Raw genomic sequence first — 25,844 nt, 5'->3', positions numbered from 1 at the left:
AAGACACTTGTGCAAGAATGCTGCCTCAGTCCATAGTCAATAGAGTGAAGGTCTCTAGTACATGGGGATTAAAGTTTAGCTTTAGAGACTAATCATAAACCACTGTTAGAATTAGCCCAAGCTAATATAGAGAAAAGTGATATGGTGGTGTGGCATGGCTCACCAAACTGTGGAAATAAAAGTTGTGGGCAGTTGTTATTATTTTAAAAAATCATTTAATTTATTAAAACATCTTCATTTCCCAAGGCACTTCAGTAGCTTTCACAAAAATACTTTTTTGTTTTTAACCAGGTGAAGCATATGCTTTAGAAGTACCATGGTAGCATAATCAGAAAAGGGAAGACAATTTTACGCTGAACACAAAATATCTCCCAATGTTACACCACTGAAGTGAGCAACTCTGAAAGACTGTGAACACGACTTAATTTTCTTCTTTGTAATTTGTTTCCATGATTGAGTTTCATGAAAGGAACACACACAATGATGTCATTTTTGGCACCCAGAAAAGTGCTAGTAGCTAAGGCTGGTGAGGCCTTGCATAAGTGGCAACTGTGGACCATTGCCAGAGTGATTCTGGGTTGAAACAAACAAAAGACACAAACCAGGAGGCTAAGGAACCAGCCTTTCCTAAGTCTATTCTGAAGTGCAAATAACTTAAGGAGAAAAAAAGACATAATAACAAACAACAAGCAAAACACAATCAAAATCCATATTATAGTTTTGGGAGAAGAGACAAGTTCGCTCGTCTCTCTTTCTCATTGATATACTTCCTTCAAACCATACATCAGAAACCATAGTAGCTAGGAGACTTGATTCACGTAGTAGTGGAAAACAAGAATAGTAGATTCAGTGATGAATCTCTTATGGGCCTGCACAAGACCAGTGCTTTGACCAGATGTAAACAAGTCTACCCAGTAGTCACTCTGAGTGGTCCAAGAGCTCATAAGTTAATGCACTTGTCTCTGTTCTGTATCTGCTGAGTCCTCTCCATATGAAATACCTCTAGGTTTCCCCAGACTTGTGCTCTCCTGCCCTGGGGAAGCAACAATCCCATTTAATATCCTTTGTAACTGAGAAAGTATGAGAAATCAGACTCCCTGTGAAATTATTTCTTTTCCTCTAAAGTGCACCATTAGTGGGAAACAGGGAAAGGATTTTTTGGCAGGGTGAGGAGGTGGAGAACTAGACCCCCAGTTCTATCAGGGGCCTTTTCAGGCAGTCTGAAATTAAAATGTAAAGTTTTAATTCATATTCTTCCAAATCCTACTGGTTCTAATGAGTAGTTAACGTCTTAGGAAGTGCCAAGTCCATCACTGTAATAGTTAGGATTTACCCAAAGTTGTCCGTCAGTAGCCATGGTGTCCCTGGAGGGAAGGTGGTGCTCTAGGACCATATGCAGCTGAGTCTGGGTATCCATCCGTGAGCAAGGCAGACACAGCGTCCGCAGAATGAACAGCAAAGACCTTTGCCACTGAAGGACTCAGTGTCTGCACAAGCCACTTCTGACAAGATGGTCTTTCCTCTTTACCTTCTCACTGGAGGTTGTGTTAGAAGCCTGTGTTTTTAAGGACTGTGGGGCTTTCTTCACCATCTTTTAACATCCTTGTGTGGCTTGGAGTTTGCCTGTATTTTATTCTAGAAGAACAAGCCAAACAAATGTTAGAAACAAATCTTAAAAAGATGCCTACCAGTCTCAAAACAAAGAAAAAATGCCCCAGAGCTGAGGTTATCTCACTAAAGGGAAAATATCATACAGCAGATTCTGAAAGGTTTCTTCTTGTCTCTGTACTATCCGAGTTGCTACTGCTGTCGAGATGTTCATGGTGACCCAGTGGTCTGGGTCTGGCCAGAGAGAACAGGCTGTAAGTACCCGGCCATGTCTGATCCTATTATGGCTAAACTAGTCCATGGCGTTTCTGAGTTCGTGGGGAACTCTCTGCCAGGCCCAGACCCAGTGCATTAACTTTGTGAAGAAGGAGGCCCCCTTACCCTTTGACCCTTAGCATCTGGTCAATGGTGTCTGGGAGTGGGGTGCCGAAGCTCTCTGGGAGGAACAAGGTGAGGATGGCTGTCAGGATGGTCAGACTCCCCATGAGAATGTAGGGCAGGAAGCGGTCGTAAGCACCTGTGGCAAAGCAGACAGAGCCCCAAGCCGGGAGTGCAGTTTGACATGGTCTCTCTCCCTCCCTTTGTGTCCCCAGGACTCTAACAGGGATCACCTGCCTTCTCAGCCTCAGCATCTCCCAGTCTGAGCTGCCATATTGGAATCTTGCACCTAGGCAGGTCACAGAACCCAGAGTTGGCACCGAGCAGCAACACCTCGGTGCAGGGGATGGGTGCAGCCTGGGAGGATGGGCCTGGGCCATTCCTATTCCTATTTCCTTTTTATTGGCCGTGCTGTGTGCCATGTGGGATCTTAGTTCCCCGACCAGGGATCGAACCTGTGCCCCCTGCACTGGGAGCAGTGGACCACCAGGGAAGTCCCTCTATTCCTATTTTCTAGCCAAAAATAAATAAGTTAATCAACAAATTAATTTAAAAAAACCCAATGCAGCCAAAAATTAATTAATTAAAAAAACCCACAAAACACCCTATTTCCTAATGCTGGGATTCCAAGGAACTCAAGGTATGTGTCCAGGGATAGGAATAACTCCTCCACCTCTCCAGATGTGTCACAACCCACTCGATTTGTCTCCAGGCCAGATCAGAAGGTGTTTCTGCTTGTCAGGTCTATGTAGCGTGTTCACAAAGCACTCTGAGTACTCCCAAGGTGGGTGCCACCCGTCCCCAGAGATGTGCCAGCTAGGCATGTGCAGGGGGACAGCAGCTGCCATGAGGAAATAACTCTGAGAAAGATAAAACTGGGGCCCTATTACATAAAATGGTACGAGGCAGATCTTTGCACAGTGTAAAACTGCTGTGTTAAGTGCTTCAAGTTACAGAAATTCTCGGTTCATCAGACCTCTAGAATAGACATCTTTCCCTTCCTGTTCCTTATAAACTATGATTCCAAGAAGAAATTTCCCCAATTAGTACACTGGCTCCCTAAACGACACTGCAATTTCTTAGGATAGGGGAATTACCTTCTCTGATGGAAGGCCTGGGAAGGCTAAAACAGATACAAAAACCCTCAACTGTCATCAATTTCTAGCTGTCTATAGGTTGTTTTCCACATGAGCGCTTCCACCACAGTACACCCAGACAGGAACCTTCTCCAGGCATAGATCCAGTATTGGATGGATCCCATTTGCTGAGTGTTTGCTTTCCTGTTAACAAGCCATCCCCAGGTCGCATTAAAGCCAATCAGTGCTTCCACCCCATCCCTCCTGTGTGCGCTCGACCCACGGGACTTACCAAGGTAAATGAAGTAGGGAGACAGGATGCTGCCCAGGCGGGATGCCGTGGAGCTGACTCCCACGCCCATGTTCCTGACCACTGTGGGGTACAGCTCGGCTGTGTACACGTAGACCATGGAGAAGGCAGCAGTGACTCCAAACTTACCCACCATCACCAGGATGGTAGCCAAATAATACAAGTCTGAAGAGCAAAGGGAAGAAAGTAGGAGAAGGCACCAACCCAAGGCACACTGCTACTAGTTTTTTGCCTGAAACAGACATACTTTCTCCCTGGGAAGGGTGGGGGAGGAAAGTTTCTATAACTTCCTATTGTGGGATAAGGGGCTTATGTCCCTCCAAGTTGATTACCGAGAGGAGGCTGGGACCTGCAGCTGTGTGAGGACATGCTCTTCTCCTCAGCCTAAAGACCACCAGAGTGAGCGAGCCCCTCAATAACCCAGAGAAACCTGCTCTCCAGTCCAAAAGTCATTAAAGACATGTGTGTCAGAGGGGGCAGCTGGCACCCCAGAACCTCATGCTGCAGGCACTGTGGAATTAACTAAAGATTTGTGGATGAATGGGAAGTTCAATTATAACTCACTTCACGCTTTCACTCCATGCAACACTTCACAGACCAGCAGACCCTCATGAATGATCCTCGGATCTCTCCTGCTCACTGTGCCAATGAGGAGATGCTGTGAGTGGCCTGTGGGTCTCCCTGAGCTCTGGTGTGAACCTCTACATACATTCCTGGGCTCCCAGCCATGCTGCAGTGGGTGCTCTTCCTGTGCAGAGTGTTGCCAGCCTCAGGGGCCCACAAATGATTACCAGAGGTCCCCAAACCCATGACAACTCTCGGTACCATAATGGACATGAGGATCCATAAACCGTTTTATGAATTTTCAGAGGGCTGCCTCCTACCCTTCTGTGGGATACCAAGATGGTTTTACAAATAAACTCCTGCTACTGGCCTGTGAGAGCCACGCCGTGGCCTGGCCCTGCCCTTTTCCCTCTCCTCATCTCTTACCAAGTGTGCCAGGCTCATTGCCTCCTCAGGGTCTTGGCCTTTGCTCTTTTTCGGCCTGAAATGTTCTGCTCCTAGACTTTCTCATGGGTTTCTCCATCGTTTCATCTGTTTCTGCTAGACTTTCCCCTCTTTAGGGCCACTGTCTGTGACCACTCTATATAAACTAGCTCTCCATTGTCCTTCAGTGTCATTATTAAAGGTAACACAGTCTGTACTATAACAAGCATTTTATTTACTTGTTTGTTGTCTGTCTTCTCAACTGGAGTCTGAGCGCCAGGAGGGCCTGGGGCTCTGCCCGACTCCTTTACTTCTGCACCGTCAGCCCCAAGCACAGTGCCTCCCCCACAGTAAACACTCCACAGCTACTTATTGAATGAATAAATGACTAAGATGGGGCCAGGTTAAAAAGACATGGGGATGGCCCTCTTTCCTCCCCCTCACTCTGCAAATAAACACACACACACACACATTAACTTGGGTAGAGTACAATCAACCGTCAGCCCCACAAGGTCACTCTCCCTTCTACCCCAAAGCCCAGGCCATGATGACTGTCTGGTCCCAGGAGACACTTTCTCTTGACTTGTGGGCTGAGAACACAGATATGCAGGCGAGCTGTAATGGCATAATTTTATTCTCTTTATTAATTGGCTGAGACAGTATGGTAGAGACTGAGTGACTCAATGGATATCCCAGACTGCAGACATGTATGGTACCTACCTGGGGGCACCAGCTGCACGAAGAGAAGAACGCTGCCACCCAGGAACAGGGCGGTGGCCATGGAATAGCGTCGGGGCAGGTGCTGCAGGAGCAGCCAGGCCAACACATATGCTGGGACTTCAACCACAGCCGAGAGGAAGCAGTTCAAATAGACATTCCCATGCAAGTTAGGAGTGTCAAGGGAAAGCCCAAAATAGCCCACTGATATGGTCATCCTGAAACAGAATGCAGAAAATAGCTGGAGAAGTGGCATCCACGTGCCTCCCAACCTGGACAACTTTTAAAATATAATTATTGCAGGAAATTCAAAACTATCCTTACCAGGAGGGCAGCAGATTTAACCCTGAGTCTTACTTCTTAGAAAGAAAGATAACTTCCCCCAAGACCAGGGTACCTTCTGGGTCAGAGCACTTTCAGAGCTTTCTAAACAAAGCGTTCCAGCAAAAAGACATATAATTCAGATAGATTCACTTTGTTGGAAAAAAAAAATCAAAAACCAAAAATACTCCAACCTGCCTTTCAGCTTTAAAAATCCTAAGCTAAAGCACTCACAAAAGCCTATTTCCCTACTCTCTGAACCTCCCAAATCCAACAACTGCAGAAGGAGCTAGGGTATGAGTAAGGAGGCAGATAGCAAGTGGGGTGTGATAAGACTGATGAGATAAAATAAGGAACAATCATTAGGTCAAACATTTAGAGAAAGATCCCTGGCGGACCCTCTGGGGCGACCAGCCAGGAAGAGGCTGGTCAGAAGCAGGTGACCCCAACCCCACCGGACTCGTGGGGAGGAGAGGGAGCTCCCAGTGGGCCATCTGCATGCCCCCCGCTGCCCCTGGCCTAGACCCTGTCCCCAGTAGGCATTCTCTCTATTGATGGTCAACATTCTTTGGCAAACCAGACCAGTATGAATCAGACTGTTTTTAACTCATCTGCAGGTTGAAACCACAGCTGGTACAATCAGGGAAAAGGGCATGTACAGGAGTCCCTGGGAAATCCAGAGCAAGAGGGGTGCCTGGGTGAACCATGGAAGGGTGACTCATCGCAGGCTGGCAGGTCTGTGGTGCAGGCTGAAAGCTGGTTTTGTTTGAGGCCGACTCAGGGGCGGTGCACTGCCCTAAGGGATCCCGTGCCATTCCTTGGAAATGGGTGGCTGGCTGCCAAGGCTTGTTGACTCCAGCAATAAGCACTCTGAGATGAAGTCTGCCTTCCTCCCCCGCAGGCTCAGGTAGTCACTTGTAATCCCAAGGGTCTGGCCACTAAGCAAATGCTACCTAGGCACTTGGATGTGTTCCTTTTCTCTGGTAAATCACAGATCCCTCCCTGACACACCTGGTGAAATGCCTCGTTAGAAGGAACCTGACAAGGACGTGTAGGCCATGGCTCTGCCTCCAGGACAGTCTCCAAATATCCCAGAGGGAGGATGTCCTGCTTCCACATTTCCAGAACATACTTAGCAGCCTCTATAACTGAAAGGACACGGTGTCTTCACTTAGAACTTCTTAAAGGCCTCAGTCACTGTCTGATGCACAGGCAACAGGAACAACTAAACTAGGGACCCAATGAACAGCGATTTGCCTTCTGACCCGGAGGGATCCCCAAAGATCCCATATCTTCCCCCCAAAGCCCCCACAACAGTTTTCGTTCTCCTCTTCTGAGATTCCGTTAAGAACTGGGACATGCCCACTTCTTTTATTGCAAGGCACATCCCTGCCACTTTCTGATGACACAGGCTTTCAATTCTGATCTGAGATGTCTGCAAATGTGAGGCCTGACAGACACTGCCAGAAGCTTTGTCTGGAGGCCTTAGGTATGTCTCACTTACGCACCACAGTATTATGGACATGATGGTGACCATCCGGATATTCTGGGTTCGGAGCAGGTCCAGAATGCTGTGAGACTGCTGTTTCTTGGAGCTTAGGTCTTGTAGCTGCAGGAACAACATGACAAGGGTACGGGACGGAGAGAAGGTTGGAGACTCAGAGACCCAAGAACATACTTGAAACCCTGGCATCTTAGCTTTCTGCGTCTCCGAGTTGGGGAGTGTTTTATGTTTCTTGCTTGAAAAGAAGGGTATGTATAGTGACTATGTCTTGGGCTGCAGAAGGCTTCACCGGGCCTTGTGGATAACAAATTAGTGAACGAGAATGAGGAGGAAAAGTAAGTGACCAGCCCTTGGTGCGATGCAGCCAAGGAGGAGGCCCAAGCTGACTGCCCCCTCCCGGCAAAACCTCCAGCCCCATCAATGGCCACATTCCAGGGAGGCCTCTGCGTATTCCTTTCCAAGGCTGGCTCCCAGCCCCTCTGGGTCAGAGAGAGAAACTGGCTGTGTAGTTTATTGATATTATATTTTAAAAGAATTAATGTTTTCAGTCCTCATACCATGTAGTTACTGGTCTACTTCCAAGGAAAAAAGTTTCAGATAGAAAAACAGGAAAATTGACCTCAGCTTCACTCTGAGTAACTTCCTATGAAATCTGGCACAGCCAAGGACATTAATAAACCACACATCTAAACACACTGATGTTGCTTTCTTAAGCAAACCCAGTTTTGGAGTTTGTTTTTCCTGAGTTAGCAGTTCAACGAAAGGTCAACTTTTGACTTAATGGATCCCCTGGAATACCCTCATTTCCACAAAGATGCCAGTGGGACTTACGGTTTCATCCAGACTGACCTCTGCAAAGCTACAGAGGCCACCTCACTTAAAAGCCCTCCCTGCCACCTACCCCTCCCTGAGCTTTTGTGCACCAGAGTCCTTTCTAGGATGTGCTGAGTGGGATTTGGTGCTGGGCCACCGCTTAACCATGAGGCCGGCAGGGTTGTCAGTGGCCAGCAGCTTCTTTGCTGCCTATAATAACCAGTCTCTCTTTCCCAAGCCCCAAGTCTGCATCTGCATGCCTTTGCGCACTGCGGTATGACTGACTGCTGGTGGCTGTTCTCACAGCCAGGACCTTGTCTTCCTGTCAGAGCAGGGACACACTCCAGAACCCCATCAGCCAGTAATGACAATTTCTAACCTCTTCTCAGAGGCATGAGACTGAGGAAAACCGCTTGCTGCAGAGGAGGTGGAAAGAGAGGGAACAGGAAGGAGAAGCAAGACCCAGGAATCAGGCAGAGCCAGGAAATTACTCATGGCGCGTGAGAACAGGGTTTGCAGAGAGGGGTGGGGTAGGGGGAGGGCGGATATCAAAAAGGACCTGGCTCCAAGACGATAATCAACAACTCCCCGTTGGTGGGCGGAAGGAGACAGGACATTTCTAACTCCAAATCTATTTTTGCTTCATACCTTAGGTACCTGTATTATTTTTTAAGATGAGAAACAACCTAAGGTGTAAGAAACAATGATTTCCCAAAATGCCAATTTCATGAAAGACCTGTTAACTCATAAAGAGTTTTTATTATTAAAAGTAATGGTTCGACTGTATGATCACTTAGAAAATAATTATATAAAGTATGAAAACCTAAACTCCACGGAAAGGTGAAGGAGTTTACGCAGTTGGCACCTTCTCAACTTCTGAATTTTAACAGGACCTGCCTTGGGGGCAGCTGGGGCTTGGGCGGGGGAGAGCTGGGCTCCCGTGTGAAGGGAGGGCTTCAGGGCTGTGTGGTCCTACCCTAAAATCATGGTCACGGAGGCCCTCCCACCAGCTCCGGCATGGTGCTCACCTCACTCGAGTCAAAGATGGTTGAGGGTGCAATGATCCCATTGATTTTGGCAGCCCTGCGGATGATCACCTCTGCCTCTTTAAATCGGCCTTGAGAGATGAGCCATCGGGGGGACTCAGGGATGAACCTGGAAGTACAAGGAGTAATCTCACTGAGGCCTTCCCGTCCCACAGACCAGGTGGAGCATAAGTGGAGGTGGGAAAGGGCGTTTCAGAACCAGAGCTAGGTTCGAGGGATGTTTGGTGTTTCCAAACCAGAAGCTAAGAGGTGCACCATACTAGAGCCAGTAAGTGCGAGCTTCTGATTTCACTGGAGTACACAAAATTTACAGGGGCCGACACACCATGATGGGATTCCTCCCCTGGCTGGCCACCTCCATTTCTGAAGAGTGGTGGTGCCACCTGCTGGACACTAAGTAGACAGGTGCAAAATGGGCTCCTGAAGCTTGGCTTCTGTCATGGGCTGAGCCCGGTCCAGACCCTTACCCTGCCGAACTCCCTTGCTTGTGCCTGGCATCCACAGCAGCTTTTGCACTGGCCTCTTATAGCCTCTAGTTTTTCCTCATTCTCCCCCCTCCCCCTGCCCCACCTTGATTCATCCAATTGACTCTCCATAAGGCACTTAGGTGTTTTGAGACTTTATGGATCTTATTTTCTACCTCACGAGGTAGCCCCTGCCCTTAGGTCATAACTAGGACTCCCCTGTACCATCTCTGCTCTGTATCTTCTCCTACTATGCTCTGCAATGCTCTCACATCCAGGTGGACCAGTGATCTCACCATCCCCACCTGCAAGGGGCGATTCTCGCCTCAGCCCCTCGGCTGTGTTCTCTTTCTCCATATGGAACGGTCTCCTCTCCGCCTGTCCAACCTCTATCTTGGAGGCTCAGATGGAGCCTGGTTTCCTCCACCCAGCTACCCTGAGGACTCGCACAACGTGCTCCCTCTTCTCCCGGTGCCTCTGGCACGAGGGTGCGGCAACATACAACCAGAGCCAGGGCCTAAGCTGTCTTGTCCTGCAGTCTGATAGCTTCCTGGAGCTTATGCTAAACTCCATCGTCTCGCAGCTACTGCTCTTTCCTCTCCTTGCACTCCAATCAACCCAGCACAGGGCTGAGAACAAGTCTGTTGATGTCTTGGGGCTGTTTTGTTTTTGGCTTTTCTGAGTATGGAAAAACATTCTGAAACACCTTATAAAGACTTTAAATTTTCTGTCTCTGTGAGCCCAAATGGGGATTTGTGGGTTGCTGCTGCCCCCTAGTGAAGGCCAGATAGAAGACATCCTGCTGGTGGGCACCACCGGGCACAGGGCCACACACTCACTCACCACCACAGTGGGAAGCACAGCACCCCCGGCACCGTCAGCGCCAGCAGAAGCATCCGCCAGTCTCTGATGAAGTGAGCAAATAGCGGCAGCAGCATGTAGCCAAATGCATAAAATATGCACACGCCTAACGTAGAGAATATAATACGAACTGACTTGCCAAGAATTTCTGTTCCTGTTCAAAACAAGGGAGGAGTCATGTTAGTATCTTAATTCCGGTTATTTCCTTATTAATCTTCTTGTGTGTAATTTTCAACATACAGATAAGAAAGCAGGCAGAATTATCTTGAAGCTTCCAAGCCCTAGGGAGGGATGGGATTCTGACCACCTGCTGCGGGTGCCTCCTTGTGGCCTCACGGCGACAGTTCTCTCATGAAACTGTCATCACTTCCTGAAGCCCTATGCTAAAGATGCCACGTGAGGCCTCACTGAGGAAGGAGATTCATTAAAGGGGAAGTCACTATTAAGGCCACACATGCTGACTATTACGCTTTAAGGAAAAATATTTTATCAACTGTGAAGAGAAACAAATAATCCTTTTAACAATCAACCCAGGAAACCCAAAGACCAATAAGCTAGAGTTAGATGCCTCTGAACAGTGAGACTGGCAACTTTTCAGTGAGAGCAGGCCAAAGCCCTGCAGTGTGGACTCAATTAAAACCCTGAAGGTCATGTGACTAAAGCCCACTCCTATCAATTCATTCTTGCCAGTCGATTTCACTGGCCACTATGTTTTGCAGAAGAGGCAGTTTTCTTCCTTGGTGAGCCTGCCAATCATGGCCCTTGCTCCTCATGTCATGCCTCCCTGTTTCCTTAGCTACCCCAGCCCTGGGCAGAGGCAAGTCCTATTTTTAAGATCTTAGGTGAATTCCGGCTAAATGGCCATCGAGTACTAATGAGACCAAGGTGCCACACCTCGGGGGCCAGAAAAGAACTGGAAATCAGCAGTCAGGCTATTGGGCTGCTGGGGACACAAGGCTAGGCACTTGGCAGACTCAGTTTCCCTGAATACTAATTGGATTCATCAAGAATCCCTGGTCGGTGTTGCCAGAGACCACTTCCCTTGGAGGGGCATCACAGCTGTCTCCAGAAAGCGGGTGGTGGGATGATGGTGAAACACAGGATCAAGTACTCGACTCCAAATTGATGGCCATACCCAGGACAAATGCTGCCACGTAGTTGGAGATTTGGCCCATGCCTACAAGGAAAAACAGCATGGCAAACATCTCAAAGTTCTTCGAGAAGATCTGCAGGAAGCTGAAGCCAGTCTGCATGCCCATTGTCACAAACAGCACATTCTTCCGACCAAACCTGGGAAGGAAAGGAGAGTGACAGAGAACCAGCTGGGAGAAGGCAGCAGGAATGGGCCCCACCAAGAGGGGCTTTCCCCAGAGTCATTTCAGGGAGGGGTCGCAGATACTGCTGCCAGGGCAGCTGGTGCAGGTGCAATCCTGGCCTCTCAGTCCCTATGCTGTTACTCCCCTCCCCACTCACCAGGACCAATGTGCAGCTTGGGCACCAGGGTTGCCCAAAAGGCAGTGCCAGAATTAAGACAGTGATTACAAGGGATTGACACACATTCATTATACTTAAATTCACACATTCATCATTTATTATTTTTTTAAAAGAGCTGGTTTACTTTGGAGGATGATGGAGAAACAATTCATTATAAATGAAAACTGGTAAATAAAGGGGAAAACATTTGTCCTGACTTTTCTATGTAAACTATGGTGAACAGTTACCAATAACAATGAGGGAGAGTATCATTTCATAAAAGTATTCCAACTATTAAATGAAACCAAAGTGATAAAACTAGAACATCATCATTTTACAACCCCCGATGAATGAAGAGATATGGGAGTTGTGTTTCAATGACTGCTAACATCATAAAGAGAGACACTTGAACATCGCATGACTCCTATAGTCTTTACAAAGGGGCTGAATCTGAATCTGATGAAGTCTCTAGATCCAGCTGCAATTTGCAAGAAATGCAGGGAAAAGAGGAATATGCTCAATTGTACCATAAGCATACAGTTAGCAAAATTCAAACGGGGAAATTCTACAGGTAGAACAGCCCAGGCAAAGAAAAGGATGGAGAATCCATAGGTTAAAGTAGACTAAAAGACATACAAAAATTTTTAAGTGGGCAAGACTAAACTTGTGTTTAAGGATGTACATTTGGACGATAAAACTACAAAAAACCCACAGGGAAGTGATTATTATAAAAGTCAGGCTAGTGTTTACTTATAGGTGAGGGAAGCTATTGTCTTTGGGATGGGACAGATGGATGGGGCTTCTGGGTGGCCAGCAAAGTTCTATTTCTTGACTTCGTGGTATTTATATGGTTATTCCCCTGGAATAATTCATTAAGCCTCATTTGTTCTGTGTGGTTTCTGTACCTGTGTTCATTTTCAAATTTTAAAAAATGTTGGTTTTTTGGGATTTGTTTGCTTTTAAAGACAGTGACACAACAAGGAGGAACAAGTCAACCTAGTTCATTCAACCTAGCAGATTCAGCTTAAGTCTGCCCAGGGCTAGCAGACACCTATTTTCATTCAATGAATATTTATTTGAACATCTATTATATACTAGTCATTACGGATGTATTTGAATTAAAAAAAGACATTGATTCTGCCCTCAAGGAGCTTATAGTCTACAGTTGGTGAGACAGACAGTAATCATATTTTAATCGAACAACAACACTGCTGAATGTACAATTACACACTGGAACAAGAGCACTGAAGGAACAGCATCCTGGCCCACAAGGGACACAACAGAGGAACCTATCCTGGACTGGAGGTAGGGGCTGGGGACGTGGGCATTCAGGGAAGGTCTCCCTGATTATGGGGCACTGAGACCAGACCCAAAGGAAAAGAAGTTGTTGACAAGGGGGAGTAGGGGAGAGGGACCAAGCTTTCAACGATATTCACAGTACAGTGGGGGAGGCCAATATTAATCATATGGTGTCATCTTTTATTTACCAATTTCTGATAGGAACAAGGAACCAGGGTAATGTAAACTGGGGACCCTGAGGAGGCCGCCTGCGTGGTCAAGGAAGGCCACGGCACGCGGCTGGCAGGGGGCGGGGGGGAATTCTTCACTGTGACTGTGAGAAGAGCATGTGCGACTGTAGCTAGAGGGGCATGGTGAACACGAAGGGCAGCTGTTCAGTAGAGGGTGGCAGGAGCCAGACTGCACAAGACCTTCAGCCACAGTAAAGAGTTTGCTGCTTCTTCCCATTACAACAGGGTTTTGTTGTTTTTGATGATATTGGCATCTAGTAGATAGAGGCCAGAGATGTTCTAAACATCCGAAAATGCCCAGGATAGTCCCCCACAACAAAACAGTCTCTGGCTCAAAATGTCAACAGTGCTGAGGTTGAGCAACCCTGACCTAAAAGGAGGCTCCCCTGCATTGTCCTGTAACAACAGTGCCCTGCACACCAACCAAGGGGAGGGCCCTTCCTACCCTGCTTTCCCTTCCCAAGGGCTCTCTGGATAGTAGGGAAGAGGAAGACTCAGGAAGCCCTTACATTGCTATAGTCCTTGGCAATCCAGGGTTGGGGCCAGAAAACACTCACGTTTTTTTTAAGAAATATTTGTCTATTTTTATTCTTTGATATTTATGCATAAATTGTACATTTGTAAAATATAGAAAAGCACAGAGAAGAAAATAAAAATCAGCTGCATTCTCTGATAGCCACTAACATTTTTTTCTCTGTTTTTTTAAATTGAAGTAGAGTTGATTTACAATGTTGTGCTAATTTCTGCTGTATAGCAAAGTGAGTCGGTTATACACATATAGACATTCTTTTTTTATATTCTTTTCCATTATGGTTTATCCCAGGAGATTGGATATAGTTCCCTGTGCTATATAGTAGGACCTTGTTGTTTATCCATTCTAAATGGAATAGTTTGCATCTACTAACCCTAAACTCCCAGTCTATCTCTCTCCCTCCCCTCCTCGCCCTTGGCAACCACAAGTCTGTTCTCTTTGTCTGTGAGTCTGTTTCTTAGACAGGTTCATTTGTGCCATATTTTAGATTCCACATTAAGTGATATCATACGGTTTTTGTCTTTCTCTTTCTACTTAATTCACTTTGCATGATAATCTCTAGTTGTATGCATGTTGCTGCAAATGGCATTATTTCGTTCTTTTTCATGGCTGAGTAGTACTCCATTGTATATATGTGCTGCATCTTCTTTATCCATTCATCTGTCAATGGATATTTAGGCTGTTTCCATGTCTTGGCTACTGTGAATAGTGCTGCTATGAACATAGGGGGACACGTATCTTTTTGAATTATAGTTTTGTCCGAGTATATGCCCAGGAGTGGGATTGCTGGATCATACAGTAACTCTATTTTTAGTTTTCTCAGGAACCTCCATACTGTTTTCCATAGTGGCTGCACCAACTTACATTCCCACCAACAGCGTAGGAGGGTTCCCTTTTCCCCACACCCTCTCCAGCACTTGTTATTTGTAGACTTTTTAAGATGGCCATTCTGACTGGTGTGAGGTGGTACCTCGTTGTAGTTTTAATTTGTAAGAAATGCTCACTTTTAAAGTCTGTCAACAAAAGGTCAAACACACATATGCCTACAAAAATAGGAAATATCAGCTACTTCTTCCCAGAGTTGTGCCTCCCTTCTATTTCTGCACATAGAGGTAACTCAATGACGTCAGATAAAATGCTTTGACAGCCCAGGATTATTTTAATTGCTTTTGACTTTTTGGCTTATTCATATTCCAACAAGGAGTCCTATATAAAAAAAACCTGATATTCTAGACAACTCTGGAGGGCATGAATCCACTGCCGTTAGGTAATCTGTTTGGCTTAGGTTTTTTTTTGTTTGTTTTTTTTTTTTGCGGTACGTGGGCCTCTCACTGTTGTGGCCTCTCCCATTGCGGAGCACAGGCTCCGGACGCACAAGCCCAGCGGCCATGGCTCACAGGCCCAGCCGCTCCACGGCACATGGGATCCTCCCGGACCGAGGCACGAACCCGCGTCCCCTGCATCAGCAGGCGGACTCTCAACCACTGTGCCACCAGGGACGCCCTGGCTTAGGTTTTTGAATTGGCTCACTTAGGAGTAAACTGTCCATCCCACAGAGCCCTGGGCCTTCCAAGGGGGTGCAGACAAGCTTGAGGGGTGGTGTAGGGAGCTGAAGGTAGGTGCTGCAGCCAGAACAGCCACATTTTTAGCTATTTCATTGACTGAACTTAAACGATTCTATTTAAAAGATGAAGTCTGCTGGCAAAAAAATGTTTAAAGGTTTGAGAAACCCTGTACTAGCCCTTCTGAAGACTAAGGTGGTCCTCAACATACACACCAACTTTGTTTCTACTGTTTCCTCAGGAGCAGATCTTTGGGAACTTAAACACTTTCCTCAGGTAATCGTGGTATTACACGGCTCTGAGGCCAGCTCACAAAGATCTCCCTATCCCATGACACAGCTGACCAGAAAAATGCACTGAGCTTCAACTCTGTAACTGGGGTACCTCCTCCTAGTCTTTCACATGAAGGTAATTCCTCTGAGTCTCAGCTGCCACCTACCCCTGTGAGAGGGGGATTCCCACTACCTCTCTGGGAGGGCCTCTAAGCTCCGTCCAGGGCACGCCCTCCTCTCACTCTATACTGTTCCCAGGCAATCTCATCCACTTACGGGGCTTTGATGAGGGTTCTATCAACTGACAATTCCCGAACGTGTTTCTCCAGCCCAAACCTCTCACAGAGCACCCTATCCATACATCCAACTCCATACTCCATTCCTCCTATGAGACCCCTAAGTCTCATAGTTACCCCAAATTCAGTATGTTCAAACTGAACTCAACATCTTCTCCTACAAACATGGTCGCCTTCCAGAGTGCTTTGTCTTAGAGAAGGGTATCGTCATTGACGCGGCTGTGCAGGCCAGAAGTCTCCCTCCCCTCACTTCCCATGTCCAACTCATAGCCAAGTCCTGTTGGTTTTACCTCCTACCACTCCTCCCCATGTCTACCGCCCTCAGCCTAGTCCAAGCCACCTTCATTTCCTGCATAAAGGATTGTGATAACCTCTTAATTGGTCTTTCCACAATCCTCCTTGTTTCCTTTCAATCCTTTCTCCACAAAGCTATTGAACAACTTTGTAAAAATGCAAATCTGATGATGTCACACTCTTAAAAGCTGCCCACTGCTCTGTGACGAAAGCCCAGACTCCTGTCATCTGCTAAGCCCGGCCTGCTCTTCTGCTTGGGCCTCAGCCTGCCTCGCTGCTTTGTCTCTATACCACTCTCCACACCCCCACCCCCCACCCCCCACCAACACTTTCTTCCAGTTCCTAAAGTGTGCTATGCCTTTGCTTGAGTCTAGGCTTAAGTACTCTTGGCTCTCTTGCCCAGAACACTCTTTCCTCTCTTCACCCCTTTAGCTAGCTAATTTCTACTCATCTTTCAACCCCCAGCACATGCTTCAATGCTTCACCATCTCAGGTCTCCTCTGTCAGACCCTCTCTGAGCACCCTGCACTTCTCCACTGTATCACTTACCACCACAAAGGATAACAAGTACTTCCCTCAATTCTTTAATACATTCTGCCTTGCTAGAAAGCAAGTTCTAGAAGAGCAGGCACCTGGAACAGTAGTCCACACAAAACAGAGGATCAGGACTCTAGGCCCGAATCCTAGCTCTGCCACTTGCCAGCTGTGTGACTCTGGGCAAGTCATTTAATTCCTCTGGGCTTCATTTTTCCCATCTATAAACTGAAAATAATAATGCTTCCCACATCATAGGGTTATGAAGATTAAATTATTTGTTGTTTCTTTTCACTTGGTATACAGTGCTCATAGAGTGAATGGCACATATTAGATGCTCTGTGTTTATTAAATAAATATAAGTAATCAGCTGATGCTTGCTGCTAAGTTAAGGGTCTGGGGAAGCAAAGGCCTTTCCCCTAAAGAAGTAAGTGTCTCAGGCTCATCTAGAATCATCAGTCAGTGGTCACAGCCTACTTAACTCTTTAATGCTCATTGGTGACTGTAGGAATTTGTCCCTTTTAAAAATCCCTAGATGACACTCTGGAAAAGACAAATCTAGTGAGAAATGCACATATTTCTTATGAGGAAAGACTTCTCAAGTAACGACATTAGTCCATAGATGCAAACATGCCAAAACATCACTTTGCATGTCTGCTGCAGGATAAAATGGCTGTAGTCTTAAGGCAGGATGACATTCTCACCCTGAACTTCTCTATTAGAGACTCCCCCTGCTGGGACGATGCTGGGACTCCTCTCCACTGGGTGACCCAGTGTGGCCAAGGACCTTGCTGAAGGCTGCTCTTCTTGCCATGGGCTTCGCTCACAGACCCTGAAGCTCTGGGGTAACAAGACACAACATAATAAACCCCTCTGAGAACACCATGGAAACTATGGAACTGTTTTCCCCAGAAAAATGCTCACATACAATCTCTAAAATTCTGTATGGGATTTCCAGAGGAGATGAACTCCCTAAGCCATGGACTTTGAGGTAAGAGCCTTGGAATTACACAAATAACCTGCTTATGGGTCAAAACAGCACACTTCCTGATTGCTGAGAAATGCCATAACCACAAGCCTGTTAGATAAAGGGAATCAGCCCTGTGGACATAAGAGTTCTGCCCATCACACTGCCGTTGGCTAGTGAGACCTCTCACCTTGAGGAAAGAGCAATGGTTTGGGGAACACAGAGCCAGCCACCTATGGAATGCCCTAAGATCTACAACACAGCTGACATGCGTGTGTGTGGTGTCTCCCTCTCCTAAGCTTGAGGATGCCAAAGAGTTATGCTCACCCAGGGAAGGCGAGCAGGCAGTGCAGAAGTAAGTTGTGGCATATTTCCTGGTCAACTGGATCATGTGTACACTCGGCTGAGGTTGTTTCACTCAGCAAGCATTAGTGAGAGGAGGTTGCTGGCTCTCTTTACTTGGTCTGGAGTCTATACTATAGATGTGCCTTCGCCTTTTTAAAACACACAGCCCTGGGCTGACAGAACACTACCTTGCTCTGTGCTGAGGTGCCGTGCAGCTGCAGGAGTAGACACCCACCTTACCTGTCTGACAGCTGCCCCGAAATGAAGGAGCCCACCAGCACACCCCCGAAAAACAAGGAGACCGTGAGCGGGGCCTTCCAGTCGTCCTCACACACCAGGTTCCACTGAAAGAGGAGCAAAGGGATGTATCACTCACTTCTTTTTAAAAATGTTTTAAATGTAAGGCTTCTTGGAAAATGGAATCAGAACATCCTGCATCCCTGCATGCTCTGTTTACATTACTGTAAGGGTGTGTGAGCTCACTGAGGCAGGCGATGGCTCGTCGGGCAGCAAGGCAAAGAGCAGGTTTCCCCTCACAGGGAGACTGACCATCCTGTTTTTCACAGCTCTTAGCCTCATTGTTTTGCTACCAATTTGAGACGGGGAGACAGGCTGGGAGCAAGTACTCTGCCCATGTGCCAACCCAGGAGGAGGCGAGGCCTTTCACGGTCGCTTCTAAGGACCTGGGCTGAGGCTGGGGCTGTGGGTGGGGCAGGGCACCCTTTCAGTGGGGTTCAGGTCATTGGCAGGGGTGGCATAGTAGTGGTCCTGGAGCAGGGCTCTGCAGCTCTAAGGGTCAAGGCTTCCAGTGAGGGACTGAGGCCAGAGGGCCTGGTATGCACCATCTGGATCTGTTCCTTCAGCTCTGCTCAGGCTTCAACTCTGGGCCAGTGACCCCTGGGTCCTTCTGCTGACATTTAGAGCTGGGATCCCTGATGCTGTGCCAACACTAGGCCCAATTACAGCCAAGAGCTCTGAGCTGGCAGTCAAGAAGCTGGGTTTTAGCTTCTACTCTACTGTTAACTAGTTACCCAACCTCAGACAAGATTTTTCCCCTCATTGTGCCTCAATTTCCTCATTTGTGAAACAGTGATGGGGGTGGGGGGGGGAACAGGCTACAGTGCTTGAGGTTCCCAGTACCCAGTGTAGAGTTCCATCTCTAGTTAGCACGGAAAGAGGTCTATGGGCATGGGGAAGCACCTGAACACTCAGACATTAGGTTGCTCCAGCCTAACAAGGGCCAAAAGAAGGAAGAAAAACCAAAATAGGAAGCTTGGTGGTCCCCAGAAAAATGTTTCCCGCAACAGAGAGGTGGTGCTCAGTAGTAACCAAGAAGGCCGCCTTCTAGGGAATTTAGACCCTGGCTTGCCTGGCACCAGGCTGCAGGCCTGCCCTCCATGGGGCCTGCTGGCTCCCGGGAAGTGTGCGGCTTCCAAGAATAAAGCATCTCTTCCAGGCCAGGGTCAGAGGGAAAAGCAAGTCTGCTTTTTGGCCCTGCTGGGCAGTGTGTGCACAGTGCCTCCAGGCACCTCAGAGGGGGTCAGAGGGCAGCCCTTAGGGTGGACACAAAGAACCCCTGCAGCTGATGATAAGAGCCACATACCTGGCTCTCCACTCTGGAACAAGCATGCACGTTGGATGGACTGAGAATTGGGTGGTGATCCCCACTCCAGGAAGAGTTGGGTGTTACCAACTCCTAAATCTAGAAGAAGGCCAGACTAGCAGAAGACAAGCAAGGAGCACCAAGGCCCAATCACTCAGGCTATGGCAGCCTTCCCACCTCTGCAGCCTCAGCCGTGCCAGCACCCAGATACCACCTCCCTTCTAGGAGGGTGAGTGCTCCTAGGGCAGCCCCCATCCAGACAGGGCTGCCGAAGTCAGGATGGGAGTAGCAGGGGAGTCAGAGCTGAGGGACTTGGTGATGGGATGCTAGCCTCTGGGGGTGTTAGGCGGAGCTTCAGGACCAGACTATGCCTATTGCTGCTCTTGAATATGATGTGATCTATTCCCACCTAGCATGCACTACTTTTGTAGCGACAGAAATAAAAAAAATGAATACAGTCAGTAGCTGCTTCTCAATAGGTCTCTCGTGAGGGTCGGGGACTGATATGGCTGTGCTAGACTAGAAACCCACACGGGCTTCTGCAGTGAGTTCTGGGGTGGAACCCCACCCCCCCACCCATGCCAGGTCTCCCAATATAGGCTTCTAGGGACTTCTGGACTGGCAAGGCCAGGTGCCACCTGGAACCAGGTCAGACTATGCTCTGCAGGAGACAAGGTGACTGTAGTGCTCATCTTGGAATAGGTCCCCAGAGCATCTCTCCGGCTCCTGCAGCCTCACCACCACCACTTGGTCCAACTGGGCTCTCTATCCACTACTGACATTTCTCAACAATTCTCACAGCCTGGCTTTGGGCCCTCCAAAAGCAAGCATGGGTTAACACTTCTTTCCTCCTGGCCACAAGGGGCCTGTGAGTAGGGTCAGGAAAGATAACAGGTCTCAAAAAATGAACAGAAGGGCAGGCACAGGCTAGGTCCCACCCAGCCAACCCATCCACTTACCTGTCAACCACCAGATGGAGTGCAGTGGGCTCTTGGACTTGGCCTGACTCCTCCTTAAGCGGGCGGCAGGTGGAGCAGGGGGCGATGAGAAGCCCATAGAGTCCAGGCTACGTACCCCGGGCTTGTTGTGTTTATAGAGGAATGTAGTATCTCTATACTGAACTCCTGGCTTGGCAGCTGCGACTAAAGCAGCTACAGACCAGCTCACTGACGCTGCCACTTGGTACGAAGGATGGGCTATACTGGCTGATGATAACAGGGATCAACCTTAGAACTAAATGTGTAGGTTTAAGATTTAGGTCATGAGTCTAGTATCCTTACCCCTCAGCTGGGTTAGCTATGAAAGCAGGCGCAAACTGAAAACATCTGGGAGTAACCCTTGCAAGGAGCCTAGACTTGACACCCTTCCTGGTCAGAAATGTGCCTTTCTAGTGGTGGTGTCTTCATGGATATATATGTGTATGTGTGTATATCTATATCTATATCTGTATCTATATCTCAGAGCTTTTCCAACTATATACTTTAGTTATGTACAGTTTGTTTTATACCATTTATACCTCAATAAAGCTGTTAAAATTTTTAAGAAGAAAGAGAAATTGTGTCTCTTGTACACAGTATGTAATTGGTGCTACTTCTCAGTTATGGGAAGTAGAGAGGTGATGTAGTTCCCTGGGACTAAATGTCCTTACCTGTGAGTTGGCTGGAAGAAAAAAGAGATAGGGCCTGTGCCCACAGGGCAGAAGCTCTTCCCAGAGATGTACCTAGGCTGACCGCATCAACGGTCAAACACACTGGTAAGCACTACCTGTTACTGAATGCCATGTATTCTACACACATTTCATTCTGCCTCCTGCTGCAATTAACGGCGAATCCTTGCCCCAAGGCTGTCAGGGCAAGGAGAAGAAGAAGAAAAAGAATTTGCTACCATATCCTCTACAAAGCCTGGCAGTGCCCTGCAGAAGAGAGGCTCGGTAGCTGTTTGGTACCTATGTGAGTGAGTGAATAGATGGATAAAAGGACAGTCAACCTTCCGAACCATATTATCCCTTGGGTTTAGTCCTTGGGCTTGGCTGCCCAAAGCCCAGATGAACCCTGAGCTTCATTCTCTAGAACAGATTATTTTCCTTTCTCCCTCACACCTTCTCTGTGACAACTGTCAGAACTTTGACCCAGGATGTCGGTTCTCAGCTAGCTAGAGAGACAATCAATCTGCCCACTCATGGCCAGATGGGTCTGTTGTGACTGCACACACACAGGGCCCTTCAGGGACCCAGCAAGTGGCTTGCCATGAGCTGCAAAGGCAGGGAAAAGGGTCTGCGCTTTCCTAGAGTGAGGGAAGTCAGCAAAGGCATACCAGTGAGGCACAGTCTCCAGGTCTTTTTGGTCTCCCCACCCCAGAGTCAGCCCGGGGCCTGCCTCCCAGGTCGATGTGGCTTTTTCTTCAGGCGAACGTGGAGATAACAGTGGGGTCTCTCCTATTTTCCAAGACTACACGCACATAAGGCTGATGGAAAAGCTGGTCCAGAAAAAGAGGTTCTCTAAGACAACAGGGAGTAAAAGTGTTGCGAAGGGTCAGCGCAGGGGGCTTCTGGGAAGCAGAGGCTGGCAAGGAGCAAGGGGACGCAGAGGACTGCTGGGTTTTGGCTGAAGAGACCCCACGTCATGGGTGCCAGAAGAGTTAGAAGTTTCTAAAAGAACCTTTCCGGCCACAGGCTGTGCTATGGAGACACCAAAAAGCAGGTGTCTCAGACCCAGGTAGCCTGAGAAATCAACCAGGTTCCCCGAGAAGGAGGCAGTCCTGGGCCAAGAAACACTCAGGTATTGGAGCAGCACTGCACAGTGGGGTGGCTGATTCCCCAGCACTCCAGGGGTGACTGAAGGGCTAGAGAAGGGGCTAGCCTAGAAGCACACGGACCACCAAACTATTCCTGAAACATGGGAGAACCACCTTTCTCACCTCATAAATAGCGTCCCCTTCTTTCTGCCAGTCCCAATGCCTTGTTGCAGATCCACGCAGGGGCAAGCCCCAGTTTGTGGAGTGGGGGATTACATTTACTTTCAAATATTCCAGTCAGTGCCTTTCAACCACCACAAAGTTTCCCTTCTATAAGTTAAACTTGTCCTTTTCTTCTTCAGTTTTCACACTTTAGAGATTTCAAAATTATTCATTAATTCATTCAATAAAAATTTTCCTGAGTACCCAATCTGTATCCAGCATCAATGTTAGGACTTGCAGGACATACAGAGATGTTAAGTCTACCACAAAGTTTAGTACTACATGTGCACACATTAACCTCAACAAAGAAAAAAAATCAAACAGGAGACCTGAGGTTTTCATTTTCTGCTGAAAAACATGAATAGGGGGCTTCCCTGGTGGTGCAGTGGTTGGGAGTCCGCCTGCCGATGCGGGGGACGCGGGTTCGTGCCCCGGTCCGGGAGGATCCCGCGTGCCGCGGAGCGGCTGAGCCTGTGAGCCATGGCCGCTGGGCCTGCGCGTCCGGAGCCTGTGCTCCGCAGCCGGAGAGGCCGCAGCAGTGGGAGGCCCACATACCGCCAAAAAAAAAAAAAAAAAACATGAATAGGAATTCAATACCAGTGTACTTACAAACACTTCTATGATTTGGGGCAAAGGGCAGTCTTGCAGACATTTAGCAGGCACAGGACAAGCTGCAACGGTCAGCAGGCCAGGTCCAGGTTGAAAGAAAATGGGCCTTCGAAAAAAGGAGCTCTCAGAATGTTAATGCAACAGCTTCCAACAGTGACTGTTCACCAGAAGAGAACAAGCAGCCTTGAACTTAAAGTCTGGCATTCCAGCATCCTCTAACAAAGGGCTAAGTAATATATTAATCTTGCCTCCCTGCAAAGACTGACAACCTGAAAGTAGGTGAAAGGGCACATAGCTCTTACAAAACTGTTAAGACAGCTAAAGAAATAGGCTAAATATATAAGAGGAAAGGCTGACATTGGCAGCAACATAGCTCAAGGACCCTTCTGGAACAGTTGGCCTTTGGGAGCTCATCAGTGCCATCACCACTCTCAGCCGAAGGCATGATGGGGGCAGCAAAGAAAGAGCAAATGACTAGAGTAAGTTGGGGACCACAGGGGTTAGGGAAAAATCCTAAGAAATGCCATGAGCTACTTCTGACTTCACTGCCTTTTCTTCCACAGGCAGCCAGAAGCAGAATTTGCAGGGACTTCTGAGTCATGGACTGTGGCTTCCCCTCTGTGTTCTCTCCCTGCAGTCTGAGGAACAGCCTCTACTTTCACAATGCTTGGCCTCCAGAAGGGTGACAGACTGGCTTCCAGAAGGGTGACAGACTCACTTGCGAGGCTAGGACCAAGGATTTGTGATGACTGGAAGTTTTCATACTCCATGCACTTGTCAGCCGCAAGTCACAGTCAGCTACCTCCAATCAGTACCTCTTTTCTCAAGTAACAATGCCTGAGGACACTGGAATGATGTCACTTGCTCAGAGATCCCAGTGGGGCTCTTCTCTTACTCCTACTACATACATGTGGAGTAAGGAGGCACAGATGCTGGGGACATCAAATGTCCAAACATACAAAAAACAACACACACACACACACACACACACACACACACACACACACGTCTGTTGGGGCAGCACTCAAACTCCCCTGAAGGGTGACAACCCCCAGAAGCAACACACACAGGGTCTCCAGAACCCTTGTAAGCCCCTTTCAGGCTCAAGCGGGGTTTGCTGCCATACCAGGACCTGTGCACCCTGCCCTTCAGCCTCTTCTCTGTGAACTCTGCCCTCCGGCCAGGTTGTTTCTTGCTGTTCCAGACTTTGCATCTGCTGAGCTCTATACACCAGACTCACTGAGAAGCCTCCTCCTCCAAGAAGCCTTCCCTAATCCTTGAACCCCTGATCCTGACACTCAGTGAACCCGGGCACCCTGGAGCCTATAAAGGAGTGCTCTTTTCAGTGTCCTGCTTGCTCAGTTCTGCTGAGACTACAGGGAGTTAGAGTGCCAGTGTCGGAGTATGATGCAAAGCACATCCACGTGCATCAATAAACATCACATCATACATCCAGCTTTAATGATTGCAAGGTCACGAGGGGACAGACAAGGCCACCCAAAAGGAAAATCCAAGGGGCTGGGGCATGAGAAAGGTTTTCCCCCTGCTTCCTATGAACTAAGGTTGTATGCTTTAACTAAATCTGGCTAATGACATTTCCTTAGAATACCCTAAAACATACCAGGTCAACAAGTCACCCTGAATGGATCTTCAGATGCATGAATCCTTAAAGGCTAGTAACTAACCCTGAGCAAAAGGTAAGCAATTCTTTACGGGGAATGACCAGACAGTCATTTAGGGGTGAAGGTGGGTGGGGAAGGAGTAACTGGGAAAAGGAGCAAGAGACAGTTTTATAGCCATGCTTCCTTTAACTTAAAAAGTTTGAGAAAGTAGAGGGGCATTTCCCCTCTCTCTGAATAGTTGCCAAAAGGCTGGAGGAAAAATGGTGACAGCTCCTTGGCCCAAGCTCTAGCTCTAGTTCTCAGCACTCCCACCCCCATCTAAAGTCTCTGACTACTCAGAATCTTAGAGTATCTACAAGGAGTCGCCAGGGCCTTCTTGGCTTCCTCTCTAAGATAGCTAACAGGATGGGCGGCCAGCCTGACACCCGTGCTGCGATGTCCATGATCTCTCTGGAAGTCACCACGAAAAGTTCTCCGGAGCCACCTGGCTGGACGATGACCATCGCCAGTGTGTAGTGAGTCGCGGAGAGGGAGTGACAGCATCCAGCGCTCACCTTGGCGGGTGGAGTGCACGACCTTTAAGACTGATAAGGTCCTGCCTACTCCCCGGTCCCAGGCCCCGGACGCGGATCTGTTACCCACCTCGGTCACGATGGTGGACAGGTAGATGTCCCGGTTGAACTCCCAGCCATCCAGGCAGCCCTCTTGCTCCAGCTGCTCCAGGTCCACGTCGCGCCCCGGCTCCAGCCCGAGCGCCGAGAAGTTGACGATCGTCGCGAGCCGGTAGCGGCGGCACCTGTGAGGCACCTCGCGGCCGTCCTGCAGCTGCAGCGGGAGGCTGTGGTTGCGCCACACGCTGCTCAGGTTCGCTGTGTCCGGCACCCGACAGTGGTGCTCCGGGGTCGCCGACAGGAACACGGACGACAGACCGTTGAAGCCGTTGGGGACGATGCTGGCGCTGAGCAAGAAGAAGATGAGGCGCTGGAAAGGGCCCCACTCGCCCAGGAAGGCGGTCACCTCGTCGTAGTCCCGCATTCCGCCCTCAGTTGCCCGCGCGGCGCGCGGCCGGGGATCGGAGGACGCGGCGGCGCGCGGGGGCGGGGCGGGACGCGGCGTGCGCGTGCGCGTGCGCTGTGGGCTCCCACTGCGCGACCGAGCGAGAGTCG

The 25,844-nt window shown here is 48.5% G+C and overlaps 1 protein-coding gene across 2 annotated transcripts; it reads right to left on the bottom strand.

The window, feature by feature from the left end:
• Positions 1-192: 192 nt before the first annotated feature.
• LOC137221643 (organic cation/carnitine transporter 2) lies at positions 193-25,843 on the bottom strand. 2 transcript variants are annotated; one of them, XM_067731690.1, is made up of 10 exons: positions 25,321-25,798; positions 18,130-18,233; positions 11,221-11,375; positions 10,068-10,239; positions 8,743-8,869; positions 6,906-7,006; positions 5,080-5,294; positions 3,355-3,537; positions 1,990-2,125; positions 193-1,635 (listed from the first exon to the last, which is right to left on the bottom strand). In XM_067731690.1, exons 1-10 carry the CDS (start codon positions 25,711-25,713, stop codon positions 1,548-1,550), a joined length of 1,674 nt encoding a protein of 557 aa, XP_067587791.1. In that variant the 5' UTR covers positions 25,714-25,798; the 3' UTR covers positions 193-1,547. The 2 variants fall into 2 exon arrangements, with proteins under 2 accessions (XP_067587791.1, XP_067587792.1); XM_067731691.1 differs by lacking the exon at positions 1,990-2,125 and having other exon boundaries at positions 25,321-25,843.
• Between the last annotated feature and the right edge of the window lies 1 nt (position 25,844).

This window comes from Pseudorca crassidens, chromosome 3, assembly GCF_039906515.1.
Source record: "Pseudorca crassidens isolate mPseCra1 chromosome 3, mPseCra1.hap1, whole genome shotgun sequence".
Classification (NCBI taxonomy): Eukaryota; Metazoa; Chordata; class Mammalia; order Artiodactyla; family Delphinidae; genus Pseudorca; species Pseudorca crassidens.
The sequence above is the reverse complement of the archived record's forward strand: the minus strand, read 5'-3'. Positions and strand labels throughout refer to the sequence as shown.

What these genes read in the sequence shown, in the direction of transcription:
- LOC137221643 (XM_067731690.1), bottom strand. Translation starts at nt 25,713, where the DNA reads ATGCGGGACTACGACGAGGTGACCGCCTTCCTGGGCGAGTGGGGCCCT. An exon ending in TGTCCACCATCGTGACCGAG is followed by an intron (nt 18,234 to 25,320) that starts GTGGGTAACAGA and finishes CTCCTCTTTCAG; the next exon opens with TGGAACCTGGTGTGTGAGGA. An exon ending in ATCATGTCCATAATACTGTG is followed by an intron (nt 5,295 to 6,905) that starts GTGCGTAAGTGA and finishes ATTCTGTTTCAG; the next exon opens with GATGACCATATCAGTGGGCT.